The 16,424-nt window shown below is 34.0% G+C and overlaps 1 protein-coding gene across 1 annotated transcript; it reads left to right on the top strand.

Moving 5' to 3' along the window:
- Positions 1-1,353: 1,353 nt before the first annotated feature.
- Positions 1,354-16,375, top strand: LOC113523612 (ubiquitin-protein ligase E3A). The gene is made up of 16 exons (XM_026909608.3): positions 1,354-1,615; positions 1,834-2,050; positions 2,762-2,892; positions 3,492-3,661; positions 5,044-5,226; positions 7,495-7,610; positions 8,136-8,352; positions 9,500-9,669; positions 9,904-10,066; positions 11,088-11,222; positions 11,845-12,047; positions 13,343-13,524; positions 14,312-14,480; positions 14,803-14,970; positions 15,491-15,646; positions 15,952-16,375. The coding sequence occupies exons 1-16, from the start codon at positions 1,581-1,583 to the stop codon at positions 16,288-16,290; spliced, it is 2,754 nt and encodes a 917-aa protein (XP_026765409.2). The 5' UTR covers positions 1,354-1,580; the 3' UTR covers positions 16,291-16,375.
- Positions 16,376-16,424: the final 49 nt, after the last annotated feature.

Genomic DNA, 16,424 nt, shown 5'->3' with positions numbered 1-16,424 from the left:
CATGGGCGGTACTACAGTCCCTCCAGCGGTGCCAGATTGACTATAGGTATATGGAAGTATTGAAGTGTATGTACAGTAAGGTTACGATGTCTATTCGAGTACAGAATCAGAGTACGAAACCCATCCCAGTGTAGAAAGGTTTAATACAGGATGACGTCATGTCCCCGAAACTCTTCACAGCTGGTTTGGAAGATGTTTTCAAACTTTTAGATTGGAAAAGATATGGTATAAACATCAATGGCGAATACACCACGCATCTTCGATTTGCCGATGATATAGTAATTATAGCGGAATCCTTGGAGGATCTGAATACTATGCTCAATGACCTCAATGGTGTTTCTCGACAGATAGGTCTTAAGATGAACATGGACAAGACTAAGATCATGTATAACGTCCATGTCACACCTATACCGGTTACGATTGAGAACACTGTGCTCTAAGTTATCGATGAGTATGTACACTTGGGACAAGTTGACCGAATGGGTAACGGAACCGAAACGTGGTCCTACACGATTGCCCGTGTGCAAAAGCTTCAAATTACTCAACGGCCTATGGAGGGGGCTATGCTTGGTGTTTCTTTGCATAATAACGGATTCTTTTATACATGTATAACCAGAATATTTGCAAAAAAAAACCAAAGTAACCGATATAGCTCGAAGGATAAGCAAACTTAAGTGGAATATATATATATATATATATATATATATATATATATATATATATATATATATATATATATATATATATATATATATATATATATATATATATATATATATATATATATATATATATATATATAATTCTCGAAATAACGTTATATGGTAAAACAACGTTTGCCGAGTCAGCTAGTATTTTGAAGTTTATATTAAGGAAAAATAATACATTATAATAAAGAAAGATACAGTTAAGCAAGGTAAAGAAGCATGGGCTGGTCACATGACAACAACCGTTATCGGTCGGAATAAAGGTTCCTAGTCTGACAACCCCTTACAAGCATACTTAATCTAGAATGACCTTCTTCTACCTCTTACATGGAGCGATGTCCTCAAATGTATTGCAGGGAAATAATGGATTCAAATGCTTTATAATCGTTTCTTATACAATTTATGAATGAAGCCTATGTTCAACAGTGAACAGTTAACGGCTGATGTAATGATGATAATAAGGAAAGCTTACTATTACCAATTTATTTTAATCGTGGAACGAGGTTGTTTTATAATTTAACTCTTACTTTTTGTCATATTGGCAACCATACATTTCTGCTGTTCCATAAACTATAAGTATATGACCGTGTATGGTTCAATATAAAATTCAAAATAATGTCATCTGGGGTTTATTAAGATCTGTGATTTAAGTTTCAAAATGGTAGCTTGATTTGGTTGACAGATAGAAGAATAGAAATAATATAAATTAAAGGACATTTTTTTTGCTACTTTTTTATGTTTAATGTTTTATAGTTTACTAATGAAAACATTCATACGAATTAATAATTAACGAATGAGCTTTCTTGTGCTAAAACTTAGTGTATTTATGTTGTTTGTAGCAGAGAGATTTTGTACTGAAAAGCACTTATTTCTATGAACTCGAAAAGCGAAACTGACGAAGCTTCAAGGTATGGTTAATTATAATTATCGGTCTTTTATTTGTCACTAATAATAATATATTTGTGTTTTAATTAATGAAGATCTACGAAATATTTTCACAATCTACTGCGTAATCACGACAATGTTTAGGTTAGGCATTACTTGCTATTTTTGTTCTTTGTTTTCCTATAATATATAAGGTGTAATGAATTGGGTAGTCACGTGTAGTATTATTGCGACTTTATAGGGGGAACGAAGCGTCATCGTCAAAGACTATTTCAACCCCAAACAATTCGGAGGAGCAACCCGCGTCGAGTTTATGTACTACTACAGGTTCAAACAACACCCAGGACATAATGAAGCGAGCTGCCGCTAAACAGTTGATTGAGAGGTATTTCTACCAGTTGCTAGATGGCTGTGGAAACCCAGACTGTGACAATCAATATTGTGCTTCCAGTGGGGAGGTAATGTATACTTGTATTATTCTGTTATTATACTTGACAGATTTAGTAAGCAGTCTAACCATGTGGTTTTATCAAATTAAGTAATTAAAAATAGGCAATAGACACAATATATAATAACAGAATAAATCTTTACAAAAACCTTATTTATTTGTTCATTGTAAGCAGTTAAAATTAATTTTTAGTTTTATCAAAATATCATACTAAAACCTTATGTTCATATAATTAAACAAGTGTATACAATATGTTTTTGTTTACACTTGGTATAATATTTAATAAATAATCCTGATATGTCTTTAAAGATAAGTAGAATACTATTGATTGGTAAATTTAATAACAAACTAAGACATATTATAAATTATTATAAATGTGAAAGGGATTTGGTTTGTACAAACAAACCAATTTTTATTTCTTAGCACCTTAATAGCTTAACTAATCATTATGAAATTTGGTATACATATAGTATATGGGATAGATAAAGATATGTCCTGGTCACGTGGACAAAGTCATGGGTAAATGCTAATAGTAAATATAAGTATGTGGGTGTGGTGCAAATATTTGCTATGAACTCTTATAGACATATTTAAAAAAATAGATTATCATCAGTACAATTCACAATCAGTGATAAACATTTATGATAAAATTATTTTACAATGAAGAAATTAAATAATTTTAAATAATATCAATTAATCAACAACATGAATTGAAATGCAGGCGAGGAACCTGACTCCCAATGAAGCAGCAGCAGAGGCCATAAAGCTGTTCTACAAAGAGGCACGCTTGTGTGACACCCTCCCAAACAAAGTTCCTCGCACTGAAGCCAGCACATGTGATTCTAGTGCCAGGTACGGTCTGTTTCAATTAATGTAAATGAAAATGTAAACAAATGCAAAAATTTACTAGATCATAAGACAATCTGCTGATGTCCAGTAGTAGTACAAAACAAAGACTGATTAATTATTTCAATGTTTCAATTTTTATTTTAGAGTGTTTCTGTGATAATTTCAACAAAATTTAATTGTAACAGATAACAATATTTTGTCAGAAAGTACCTGTTTATATTATCATATATATAAACTATGTAATTTATATGTTTATATATCCACACATTGGTTCAATTTCACATGTTGTATTTAAGACCAATTTAAATTGGTTATGGTGTTCAGAGTAGTACCACTCATTTTTTTTAAATGTTTGTCTAGACTGAAGTATAGTTTAAACTACTCCTCTCCATCCAAAGGTTGCCTGGAAGAGATCACTTTTAGTGTTAAGGCCATCCATTGTTTTCTCAGTGTGAACATTTCTTGAAATTGTATCTATTTATAATAAGTCTACTACTGTAATGTTTTGGAGGAAACAATAAAGAGTATCTATATAGTATTATGTTATCTCTAGGGCAGATATAAATAAAAGTTTACTTGATATAATTAATATAATGTTGCAGCACAACATGTACAGTATCAAATACAAAAGACAAAACAGATAACAAAGAGAACACAATTGGATCTGCTTCATCAAGCACTTCTCTACAACACAGCACTACTAATGAGGCAAAACCAGAAACTAGTCAAAAAGTATCTCAACAAGAGGAACACAAAACAGTTAGTCATAATAGTAAGAACTGATATTTTTTTAATGCTACCCTTTAATATTTAATATAAATATTTTAAAATCTGCTTGTTGTATAAAAAAAAATACTGATATAAACAAATGTTGTATTTGCTACAATGTTAACAGTTGATAAAATGTCTCTGGCTATCCTTGAGTTTGTTTATGACCTTAAGGTCTTAAGGTGATATCTTAACCAATCACTATGAAATTTAGTATACACATATTGGATGAAGAAGGACATAGACAATATTTTGCCGTGGTCAGTGAACATATATTGGCCATATTGACAATGTCTCAGGCAAAAACCATGCACATATGCAGTACCAGGTGCATCACTCGGTTATCTGATTCTTGTGTTCTAGAGATCTTTAACCACATTACCCAGTTTTTATTGCTATATCTGATATTTTAAATTGAAACACAGTTATAAGCTTTTAAATTTGATGGCAGAATTAAACAAAATAACTATTAAAGAGGATTAATTACGTATCCATGCAGAGACTGATGATGTATGGGATAACATGTACATGGGAGTTCCTTACTGTTATAGATATACATAGGTTATGATGAATATCATGTTAATATTTAGGCAATTTAATAATGATTTGGTATCATACATATCATAATTTCCAAATTGTTTTATTTCTGGATATTTAGGGTAGTGCTACAATTGTTTTTATTTAGTTTTCGTCAACTGTTTTATTTTACAATTTCGAAATAAAAATGGTTATGACATTGATTTAAAAATGAGTTTTTATTATGGAAGATACATAATTTTCATAAGCACTCATTTATAAAATAAGCTATATCTTGTTATTTCACTGCAGTATTGCATGTTACAATACATGCAAATTTTTTAATACATGACAACATTAGGCTTTCTTTAGAAATGTTAGAACCTAAATGCGATGCAGGTATCCATAGGCTACAGTTACCATTTACCATCTGTATGCTTGTTTGCTAACTTCAAAATAATACATAAATAAAAGGGTATTATGATATTTATTTTTAAATTAATTTGAATTAATTTATTGTATATTTAATAGGTCATCATGCCTTTTCTCATTATTGTAATAGTCATTAGTAAATGAGCCCTAGTTATGTAATTTTACTGGGCAATTAGTATAATGAAGTACAATCATTAATAAATTATTAATATATTGACCAATTTAATATTGACTCAGAATAATAATAATAATATATATATTAAGCTAATTTTAAACTTGATAGGAGTCAGTAGACTTTGAGTCTCTGCATATATTAAGTGTCAGTCATGAGTCAGAAGATTTTGCTTGTCAACATGTGTGATCAGTGTTTGTCGGATATTAGAAAAAGCTATTCTGCATTGTTTACCTTCAATGACGATTTAGTATTGAATTTATTAGATGGCGCACCACTTACTGAGGAGCGTATTTGTCAACTTTGTGCTGAGTGCCTTCATACATTAAAACCGCAACCCCTGGTCAGAGCATTGGGGGAAGCGTTTACGCAGCCAGCTATACTAGCTAGGTGTTTCCAGAGTAAAGTGTCGGAAGATGATAGTAATAACGATGGCGGGAAAAATAAAGGTAAGTCTAATTAATATGGATTACTTAAAAAACTTGTTTTTATAGTAGAATTAAGTTTTTTTTTTTCTTATTAAATTATCATTAGTTTACTACATTATTCATCAGATCTATAATATTCTCGAAATTTTTATATGTACATAATCATCATATCAGCCTTTAACTGTCCATTGCTGAACATAAGCCTCCCCTTTGAGGTATTTTGCCAGTAGTTACCACGCTTGGCAAGCGAATTGGCAACCACAGTTACGCTTTAGAGATGTTTTAAGAGTGATGCTGCTTCCCATCCCTCACTCTCCCTTAGTCGGCTTTTACGACACCCTCGGGAAAGGAAGAGGTAACCTATTATACACCGGGACCACACGGCCATTTAAACGTATACATAGTATATATAAATATTCCCACTGTAGCTTCACAATACATATACGCAAACATTTTATATATAAACAGGAATCTTCAACTATTTCTTAAAAACAGCAATTTCAATAATTCTAACACTAGATACAAATTCAAATTTACTATTTCGAAGTATTGTTTAGAAAAAGTTAATTATTAATTAATAGATCTTTTATGAGAATTGGCATCAAATGTTATAAGAAGATACCCCAGGCTATTTTATATCTATCTTTTAATAAATTTAAAATTGTTAGTAAAAATACTTATTGGTCAAAGTCTATTATATACTAAACAATTACTTGAATAACAAATGTGCATGGTGTTAGTCGATCATGCACCGGCTTTTTAATGACCAGTTACGCATTTAAATAAATATACATAATGTTAATTGAGATTTAAAAGAGTAACTGTTGAGTTTCTTGCGAGTTCTTAACAGATAACTTTCCGGATCCTACATCAATAAAATAAAAAAAAAAAATACGATTTAAAAGTGCTTGAAAACATGTCCTTTTGAATAAACATGATTTGATTTGAATATGACTTTAAAAAGAAACAAGGTCTTAAACTATTATATTGATTAACAATTCACTATGTAATTATATTAACTATATGTAATACTTTTTCTAAAATATCTTTTAATATGTTTTTTTATTTTTTATCAGGAAATAGATAATATTTCATAGATGAATAAGATAATGTATTGATAGGGCTTATTGGTAGTCCGGATTTGATTTGGCTTTCTGATTTTTAATAATAAGTCTTTATCTCACTCATTGTTACAAAATAAAGTTCGGAATTACTAACTTAGATAAGATTTTACACATCTGTGTTTTGTAGTAGACATACTCCCATGCTTCATGTACCTTTACACTCAATATTGTATGGTCAAAATGCAATACTGACTAGAATCATGCCAATGTATGACAAACAGTTTGGATATCTGGATCCAATTATTACAAAATACATTTACAAATAATTAAATATTCTTGGATATCATTAAAAAGAAATTATTGACTGACGCAAATTAAATTTCTAAGTAAATTATGACCACCACAATGCAAACGATCGACAATAGTATTTGTCTATCCCATTATGAATTATTGTCGTGGGTGTATTTATTATTAACATTATACTGTTAATAATAAATACACCCACAAAAAAAAATAAGAAAAAACTCAAATCAATATCATTATATTATAGTTGTTCTTATACATTAGGATAATTATGTATGTATATGTTACTGTCAAAACTCTTAACCAGTCAAAAGTACTATTGACTAGCAAAATCAATCACAAGTATTTTTGACCGTATGCTTTAGTCAATAATATACTTTTAACTAAAATAACAGTTAAAAATACTTTTGCTCAATGGAGCTGGTTAAAAGTATTTAACTAAGTGATTCCGTCAAAAGTGGTTTTGACTGGTTGTATGAGTGAAAACTCTTAATAAGTCCTAACCTAACTTAAAAAACTAACCTAAAACCGTGCGGTCCCGGCACAAAATAGGCCACCCCTTTCTTTCCCATGGGTGTCGTAAGAGGCGACTAATGGAGGGTTAGAGATGAACATCAGCGTCCCTCTTAAAACATCTCTAAAACCTAACTGCGGTTGCTAATCCACCTGCCAAGTGTGGCAACCACTGGGGAGGGTCCCCAAGAAGGACGTTTATGTTCAGTAGTGGGCACTTAAAGGCTGACATGATGATGATGATGATGATTATAAATTATTTAGTTTGCTCAATGGGTGCTTATATATTACGCTGTGGATAACTGTAATTAGCAAGCATTTAGTGTTTAATATATAATTATGTAAAACACTGTTATTATCCCAAATAAATTAAATTAATAAATATAAATGAATGATTTTTTTTTTTCAGAAAAAGAATCCAAAGCAATGTGTTCATCTAGTGACCCAGACAAAGATGTAGATAGTGTCACAGGGCCAGGCTTGGACGTAGCGTCATGTCGCAGAGCCTTCGAGTATCTAGCTAAAGTAAGTTTTATCTATTACTAGTTAGTTACCTGTCTCGGCTTCGCACGGGTGCAATGTAGTAATAAATGTGGTGTCAGTTTGGTGCTAGTGTCTGTATTAAAGGATGTAACGTTTGAAGCTGTTTTTTCATCAGGCAATACAAACATGTTTTCTTTAAAGAAAAGGTCACCTATAGACATGAGCAGTACCATAGACATAACAGACATTATAGATTATACTCTTTGGCCCATGATACCCCCCATGCGTTGCCATTCCTGAGGACTCAGGTGTTATTCCTGTGTAACCTGTAAATTCACTGCTATATGCAATATTCCACCCTTCAAACCGAAACACATCTATGCAAACACAACTGCTTCACAGTAGAAACACGAATGGGACAGAGGTACCAAGCAAACGACTTTTGTACAGTCTCCCTCTGGTTGGTCACTAAACAAAATTAGACACAAAATATTACATGACGCTGGAAAAAATAAAATATTTTATAATAATACGTGTTCCAATATTTAAAAATGCATTAATCAACAGGTGCCATCAGAATACTACAGCTCGGCCCTTGTGACTGCATTAACTACACTTGCTGAAAACCTCGAAATAGATCTAAGGATAACTAAAAAGATGAGTATGGAGGACGCCGTGAATTGTTTTGTGATCGCATTTGAAGTGCCGGATCTCGGGTGTAGCGACTACTTGGAGATTGCACTGCCAGCGCTCTGTCACGCAGCTGAGCACTTGTCAGTTAAAGGTAAAGGTATTTTTTTAGCCTGAACGATTCTTTTTGTTGCAATCTGAGATTTTTAAGTTGATAGCGAATAAGTATTTTCTGGGTACGCATTAGGTTAGTGATAAGCTCTGTCCTAGGTTTTATTATCACTTACAATCAGATGAGGTAAGATCAAGCGCAGACCCTTTTTGTAATTAGAAAATACCTATAAAAAAGTATATTTTGTTAGAGTTGGAGCTGGATACCTACCTAGTCAGGAATATATATATACATGGAAAGAAAGACCAGCATGAAGCTACCAGAGGAAGAATTTGTACAAAAGTCGATTGCTTGGGTACCTCTGTTCCATTCGTGTTTCAACCGTAAAGCAGTTGTGTTTGCATGGCTGTGTTTCGGTTTGAAGGGTGGGATATGGCGTGAATTTACAGGGTACAGAGGAATAACACCTGAGTCCTCAGGAATGGCAACACAGGAGGTATCATGGGCGAAACAGTATACTCTGTTATGTCCATGGTACAGCTTATGTCTATAGGCGACGGTTACCACTTTCCATCAGGTGCGTCGCCAGCTTGTTTGCCATTCTAAGTTGTATAGAAAAAAGCTAGTAGCGCTTGTACTAACCACAATAGATCTAGTTCTTAATCCAAGTAATTTGAAAATTTATTTATAAGAAACACAACAGACACTAAATACACGAAACACTATATCGCACTATTATATTAAAATGTTATATAAATTCTAAAGACATTATTTTTAGACAAAAGTCAATTCATAAAACATGACAATTATTAAGGTTACTAGGCAATAAAAATTGTTTCTTTCTATTTTCAAATTTCACTAAAGAGTTTATTAATACACAGTTTGCAGCTTAACATATTTTACATCCATTATGTATGTAAAATATTGATTCATGTATATTAAATTAAATAATAATAATACATAAAAAAAAATCCATTTCAACTTTTTCTACTTTTTAGGACAGTGGATTCTGTTCCCTTAGATAAGGTACAAACGAATCTATAGATAGAATTGCTTCGCACGTCATTATTTCATTTTACCTCATGAACTTGCTAGCGATAACGATTCTACCTATAGATTCGTTTGTAGTTTGTTTAGGGTTCTAGAAAATAAAGTTTTGAATAATTTGTTCAATGTTTTGTTTTTACAGCTCAAGCAAAACTTGCGCGTATATGGGCACAACACTGTAAGGAGAGCTTGCGGCATATATTAGAAACATTACAACAACTTATAACGCTGCGGGTTATTTCCACTAACTACACCAACCATTTTACAGTACAGGATGATGAAAGCGTCACCATGGCAACTAAATTAATGAAAGTAAGTACTTTTCACGAAAAAAATCCCTTGAACTAATTGATTGATTTAATGTTTTCTCAATAAAAGTCTAACTGAATTATAATTTCGTTATATTTCCATTATTCATCTTAAAAGAACCTAATTTATAAAATTAATGAAATGTTTTATTTATTGTTGTAAATATGTTTGTCTATTTAACAACTAGAAGGTGGCTCTTTACGAGATGTTCAGGGTTTTATTTATTGTATTTCACAGATAGTGTACTATGCAAATATGCTAGCCGGTGTTATGGAGTCAAACACGTTGAGAGAGGAACCCATAGTGATAGCAAATCAATTGGACCCACTAGGCGATGTTATAGAACATTTGTTCCCGCCCATGAAGAGCTCAAAACACTCACAGCCCGACGATCCATTAGGTAAGAGAAAAACAAAAACATAATTTGTACAAATTTTTAATAACTGTATTATTTTTTATTAACTGCGCTGGTAGAAGTGAATAAATAAATATTATTAGAGAAGCTTATCAATGTAATTTCCTTAATAAGACATGTACAAAGTGTCAATTGAGTAAAAAACAAAAGAGTTATAAACATTCAAAATAAAAAAAATATAAAATCTAAAAAGGTAAAGTTATGTAAAATGTAAAAGTCGCCAACATTTTTATTTATTTATATGAACGAATGAATGAATTTACATATAGTCCTATATACATTGTTGAGGCTACACTGGTTTTAGCTGGCAGTGTCGTTAATATGCCTTTTAACAGTAGGCATGAAAGTGTTTCAACTTTTACGTAACATATCAATAATAAGTGTTACGCAAACACAACAATTATGATATTGTGTTTTAAATAATATTATGTAATCAATGTTCATTGTACACTTTAACAATTAAAGTAATGTAAATAATTTAAATTTTTTTGAACTTGGAATGGCAAACAATCTGATGGGCCATCTGATGGAAATTCGTAACCGTTGTCTGTACTATTCGTGTTTCAACCGTGAAGCAGTTGTGTTTGCATGGCTGTGTTTCGGTTTGAAGGGTGGGATAAGGCGTGAATTTACTGGGTACAGAGGAATAACACCTGAGTCCTCAGGAATGGCAACGCATGGGGGATATCATGGGCGAAACAGTATACTCTCTTATGTCCATGGTACTGCTCATGTCTATAGGTGACGGTTACCACTTTCCATCATGTGGGCCGTCAGCTTGTTTGCAATTCTAAGTTGTATAAAAAAAAAACACAGAATACACTAATGTGTACAATAGCCTTCTTATATTGCCATTTCTGAAGACGAAGGTAAGGTAATGAGGCATAACGATGTTTCACAAGTTAGACAGACATAGGACGACATTTGTATAAAATCTAAATAAATATATTTCAATATTTTTTTTATAATATCTCTAATTTATTAATTTGTATGTATTTTGTTACAGCTATTGAATTAGATATAAATGTGTTAGATGCTAGAAAACCATACTTGCCATTCGAGGAATTTTACAACGAACCTCTTAGTGATACTATAGAAATGGAAATAGATTTTGCAAATTATAAATCTGAAATAAATAACGGTAAGAAATTTGTATTGCTATTATAAATGCTTTTATTTTTCTTGTGAATGTTAATTTTGTGTTTTATAGTGTATAGGAAAAATCGATCAAACAATAATGATTACTAGCTAATCCTATTGATGTTGTTCTGTCAAATGTTAAGACGTCAATATTTGTTTGAAAATTTGAATTGGCAGCTGTACATATGTACATATATATGTGTCACGCCTTAGGGTAGGCCGAAACAACATTGAGTTCTAATTATGTATTATTCAATTCAATGTAAAACAAACAAGCAAACATAAGCAAACCACAGTCCCCACAAGCAGCACCCGTTGAAAAGTATGACGGATGAGCCAAACAACATTGCGCTATCATATTTTAGGGAGCTCGATGACCCGGCCTACCTCGCCGCCACCTGTCTGGACCTTATAGTAAACATGACTTGCTTCAAGTTATCTGACTACGTACGACTAGTATACTTTTGTATTTAGATTTGTTATTGAATTCATTATCTAGATTTTTACCTTTATTGGAAAATAGAGATAAATAGAAGAAGAAAACTTTTTACCCTGTTTATCTATCTCGCTCTAACATATATGCTATGTTTTTTTCCCTTTTTCATTACGAATACCGTACACAGGTAAGAAGTTCACGTTCCTAAAGTACCCGTTCATCCTGACGACGGCGAGCAAATCGCTGGGGCTGTACTATGAGAACCGCATCCGGATGCACTCGGAGCGGCGCGTGTCGATGTTCCACGCGGTGGTGGGCGCGGTGCCGCCCATGCCCTTCCTGCGGCTCAAGGTGCGGCGCTCGCACATCATCGATGACGCGCTCGTTGAGGTCAGTACGCACGGTCGGACGATCATTTAATACTTGCTATAATAGTATAAATGTACATTCACATTTAATGTAAGTATTTGTGTTACTTCTTTTTTTTTTGATCGCTGAAAATGGTATGGTAACCCCGCCTGTGTTAACGGTATACCCTGGCGGAGCACCAGTGAAGGGTAATAGATGAGAATTAAAACAGGCCAGTTAGCCCATCCTGATGAATTCATCAGAAATTAATCATGATAGTTTCCATGGAAAACCGCGAGGAGGTCGACCTGGTTGGGTATATTGCTAGCAATGGGATTCTTAGTCTCCATTACTAACAATCCCTTTCCCCCTGTGTCACCTCTTAGCGCCTTAACGGCTTAACCGATCATTATGAAATTTGAAATACACACTATATGACATTGAGATTCCCATGTGGTCCCGCCATAGAAAAGGCTACCCCTTCCTTTCCCATGGGTGCCGTAAAAGGTGGTTAAGGAAGAGTAAGGGATGGGCAGCAGCGTCCCGCTTAAAACATCAATCTACCTGCCAAGCGTGGCAATTACAGGCAGAGTTTCCCTCGGAGGGGGCTTATGTTAAGTTGTGGACAGATAAAAGTTGATATTATGATACTTAATAGCATTGAGAAGGACATAGGCTAGTTTTTATCATGGTTAGTAAATATATTATATCTCGGTTACGTAGACGAAGTCGCCGGTAAAAGCCCGTATAGTATTAAAAACGCAAAAGTCTGTGAGGATGCATGTTTGAGGCTTATTAAAGAGTTTTTTAAAAGTGGTTTCTAAAAAATTTATCAATATTTTAAATGTTATTGTAAGGTACAGGTGAATAAATAAAAAAATTGTCATTAGATGTTGATTCTTAATTATTGGTACTGTAACGAGGAAATATTTTAATACCGATACGTCCATGTAAATTTTTTTTATACAACTTAGAATGGCAAACAATCTGACGGCCCACCTGATGGAAAGTGGTAACTGTCGCCTATAGACATGAGCAGTACCATGGACATAACAGAGTATACTGTTTCGTCCATGATACCCCCCATGCGTTGCCATTCCTGAGGACTCAGGTGTTATTCCTCTGTACCCAGTAAATTCACGCCATATCCCACCCTTTAAATCGAAACACAGCCATGCAAACACAACTGCTTCACGGTTGAAACACGAATGGGACAGAGGTACCCAAGCATTCGACTTTTGTACAAAGTCTCCCTCTGGTAAGAGGTAATTCTCCCTCTGGTAATTTTTGTACATATATAATTATAAAAACACTTGCCAATATATTTTATTTTACAGTTAGAAATGGTAGCAATGGAACGAGTATTGGATCTAAAGAAACAGTTGGTGGTCGAGTTTGAAGGAGAACAAGGGGTCGACGAGGGCGGCGTGAGTAAAGAATTCTTTCAACTCATCGTCGAGGAGATATTCAATCCCGATTACGGAATGTTCACACATCAAGCGGATACCAATACTGTGTGGTAAGTAAATATTAAGTACAGTGAACATCAAAAGTCAATAAACATTTGTAAATATTCAAAATCTGTAAAGACTGTTGCTTATATATGTATTTTAAAAGGATATGTGGCACAATGTGTGAAATGGATGAATTATACAAATGAAGTTAGAATTAAAAATATACAATGGTGTATGCTACGAAGTTAAGAGGTTATGAAAATCTTAAATCAACTTTTGATGCTGTTTTTTTTTATACAACTTAGAAAGGCAAACAAGCTGACGGCCCACCTGATGGAAAGTGGTAACCGTCGCCTATAGACATGAGCAGTACCATGGACATAACAGAGTATACTGTTTCGCCCATGATACGTTACGTTACGTTGCTATTCCTGAGGACTCTGAGGAGATGTTATTCCTCTGTACCCAGTAAATTCACGCCATATCCCACCCTTCAAACCGAAACACTGCCTTGCAAACACACTTTTTTACCACTGAGATGGCAAGCAAGTTGCCCACCTGTAATCGGTTACCGTAGCCTACGAACACCTGCCATACCAGGGCCTGCAATAAATGTTGACCATATTACAAATCATATCAATTGCCAGTTGTCATAGACAAGTAGTAAAAAAATCGATCAATACATTTTGTATGTAAACGAGCGAAAGAGAACGATATCGTATATTGCTGTCTCGTTCTATCTCATGCATATGGACGCGATATCGTATTTATCGATAGAGTCGCTTGCCATTTGTTGAGGAGATAAGTTATAATATGAAGGAATGTGCTTCAATAAAACATTTTTTTTTTCAGGTTTAATCCCACATCGTTTGAAACGGAGGCTCAGTTTACACTAATAGGCATAGTTTTAGGTTTAGCGATATACAATAATATTATTCTAGCCGTAGATTTTCCCATGGTTGTGTATAGAAAACTTATGGGGAAGAAAGGTTCCTTTGAAGATTTGGCAGATTGGAATTCGGTAAGTTTTCTCAAATTAATATTGTTAACTACATATTTCTTGCCATTGCGCTTTGTTTATATCTTTGCGACTTAGAGAGCTAATGGTGGAGGGACGGGCAGTAGCATCCCTCTTTAAACATCACTAAAGCCTAACTGCGGTTGTTAACCCGCTTGTCAAGCGTAGCAACTACTAGCAAATCCCTCCAAGGGGGAGGTGTATGTTTACCAGTGAACAATTACCAACTGATATGTTGATAAAATATTGCACTTGACGTATTGTTATATTAATGATATTATTTTATTTTTTTATGAAAATAACAAATACATTTATATACTTTCAGACTTTATATAGAGGTTTAAAAGATATGCTAGAGTATACTGGAGATGATTTAGAAGAGGTGTACTATCAGACATTTAGGATATGCCATCAAGATGTGTTCGGTAACAATATATTCCATGATTTAAAGGAGAATGGCGACAGCATATTTGTAACACAGGAAAACAAAAAAGTGAGTATTTGTCATACTAGACTGTCTACTTGCCCTTCATTTGCCCGAGACAAAAAAAAAACAATGTTTAAGAAACTTACACATGGCTCTACATACCATAGAGTTCTAATTTAGTGTACATATTTTTATAGCGCCCTTACCATTGCCTCTTTAAAAAAATATCTACTTCAGTTCATTACAGTAATAGAATAAAACACTGAATATTTATTTAGTTCTAATTTTAAAATTCTTAAATAAAGGACAGTAAGTAAATAAACAGTTGTGTAGATCCTGGCATAGAATAGCTACACCTTCCTTTCCCGTGAGTGTTGTAAGAGGCGACTAAGGGAGCTATGGGCAAGGGATGGGCAGCAGCGTTCCTCTTAAAACATCACCAAAAGCCAAACTGCGGTTGGTAACCCGCCTGCCAAGCGTTGCAAATATTGGCAAAATTTCCCTTATGAGAAAGGCTATGTGCAGCAGTAGACAGTTAACAGCTTATCCACAAGTAAATAAATGCAATTATTATTGTCTATTCCAGGAATTTGTTGATTTATATGCCGACTTCCTTCTGAACAAGTCTGTAGAAACACAGTTCAAAGCGTTCCGGCGCGGTTTCGTTATGGTGACTGACGAGAGTCCACTCTCGGTGCTGTTCAGGCCGGAAGAGGTGGAGACTCTAGTTTGTGGCAGCAAGGTCAGTTAGATGTATTTATGTACTAGAATATAGTGGCAAACTTGTCACTTCAAGTTTATGCATATTAATTGACAGATGTAATGCTCGAAAATAAAAAAAAAATATGTATATCCCCCGTATACAAAATTTTTTAACAGTAATAATTTTGTTTTGAACTAAATTCAATTGCAAAAAATAAAATGTTCAAAATTAACGAAAATATTGCATAATACAGACAACAATTCATGTTGAATTTCCTTTTTTAAGTTTATTTATAAAATTGTGAACACGTTTAAAGATTTATAATCGCAAATGTCACTTCACAGAACTTCGACTTCAAAGAGTTGGAGAAATCGACAGAGTACGACGGCGGGTACACGGCCGAGTCGCGGATCATCAAGCAATTCTGGAATGTCGTGCACGGACTCGCTCGCGAGCACAAGCGCAAACTCCTCGAGTTCGCCACCGGCTCCGACCGAGTGCCCGTCGGCGGCCTGAGCTACCTCAAGCTAGTCATAGCCCGCAACGGACCCGACTGCGACCGCCTGCCCACCGCACACACCTGCTTCAACGTGCTCCTCTTACCCGAGTACGATTCCCAGGAGAAACTCCAGGATAGGCTCATGAAGGCCATTAGTTATTCCAAGGGCTTCGGTATGCTCTAACCATAGCGCCCGCGCGCTCGTATTGTAAAAAGCCATGACATCCCTGGTGTCTTTGTAATAATAAAAGTTTGTTCTATTTATATAGTATCGGAGTTTTATTTATAAATTAAAGCGACGTATTGAGTTATATGGTT

The sequence above is a fragment of the Galleria mellonella genome, unplaced genomic scaffold (assembly GCF_026898425.1).
Source record: "Galleria mellonella isolate WM207_F2 unplaced genomic scaffold, CSIRO_AGI_GalMel_v1 utg300, whole genome shotgun sequence".
NCBI classification, from domain to species: Eukaryota; Metazoa; Arthropoda; class Insecta; order Lepidoptera; family Pyralidae; genus Galleria; species Galleria mellonella.
This window is presented reverse-complemented; position numbering and strand designations above follow the sequence as displayed.

Excerpts from the sequence above, each read along its gene's own strand:
- LOC113523612 (XM_026909608.3), top strand. The coding sequence starts at position 1,581 with ATGAACTCGAAAAGCGAAACTGACGAAGCTTCAAG. Across the intron at positions 8,353-9,499 it reads TGAGCACTTGTCAGTTAAAG|CTCAAGCAAAACTTGCGCGT; the intron begins GTAAAGGTATTT and ends TTGTTTTTACAG. Across the intron at positions 14,971-15,490 it reads TAACACAGGAAAACAAAAAA|GAATTTGTTGATTTATATGC; the intron begins GTGAGTATTTGT and ends TGTCTATTCCAG.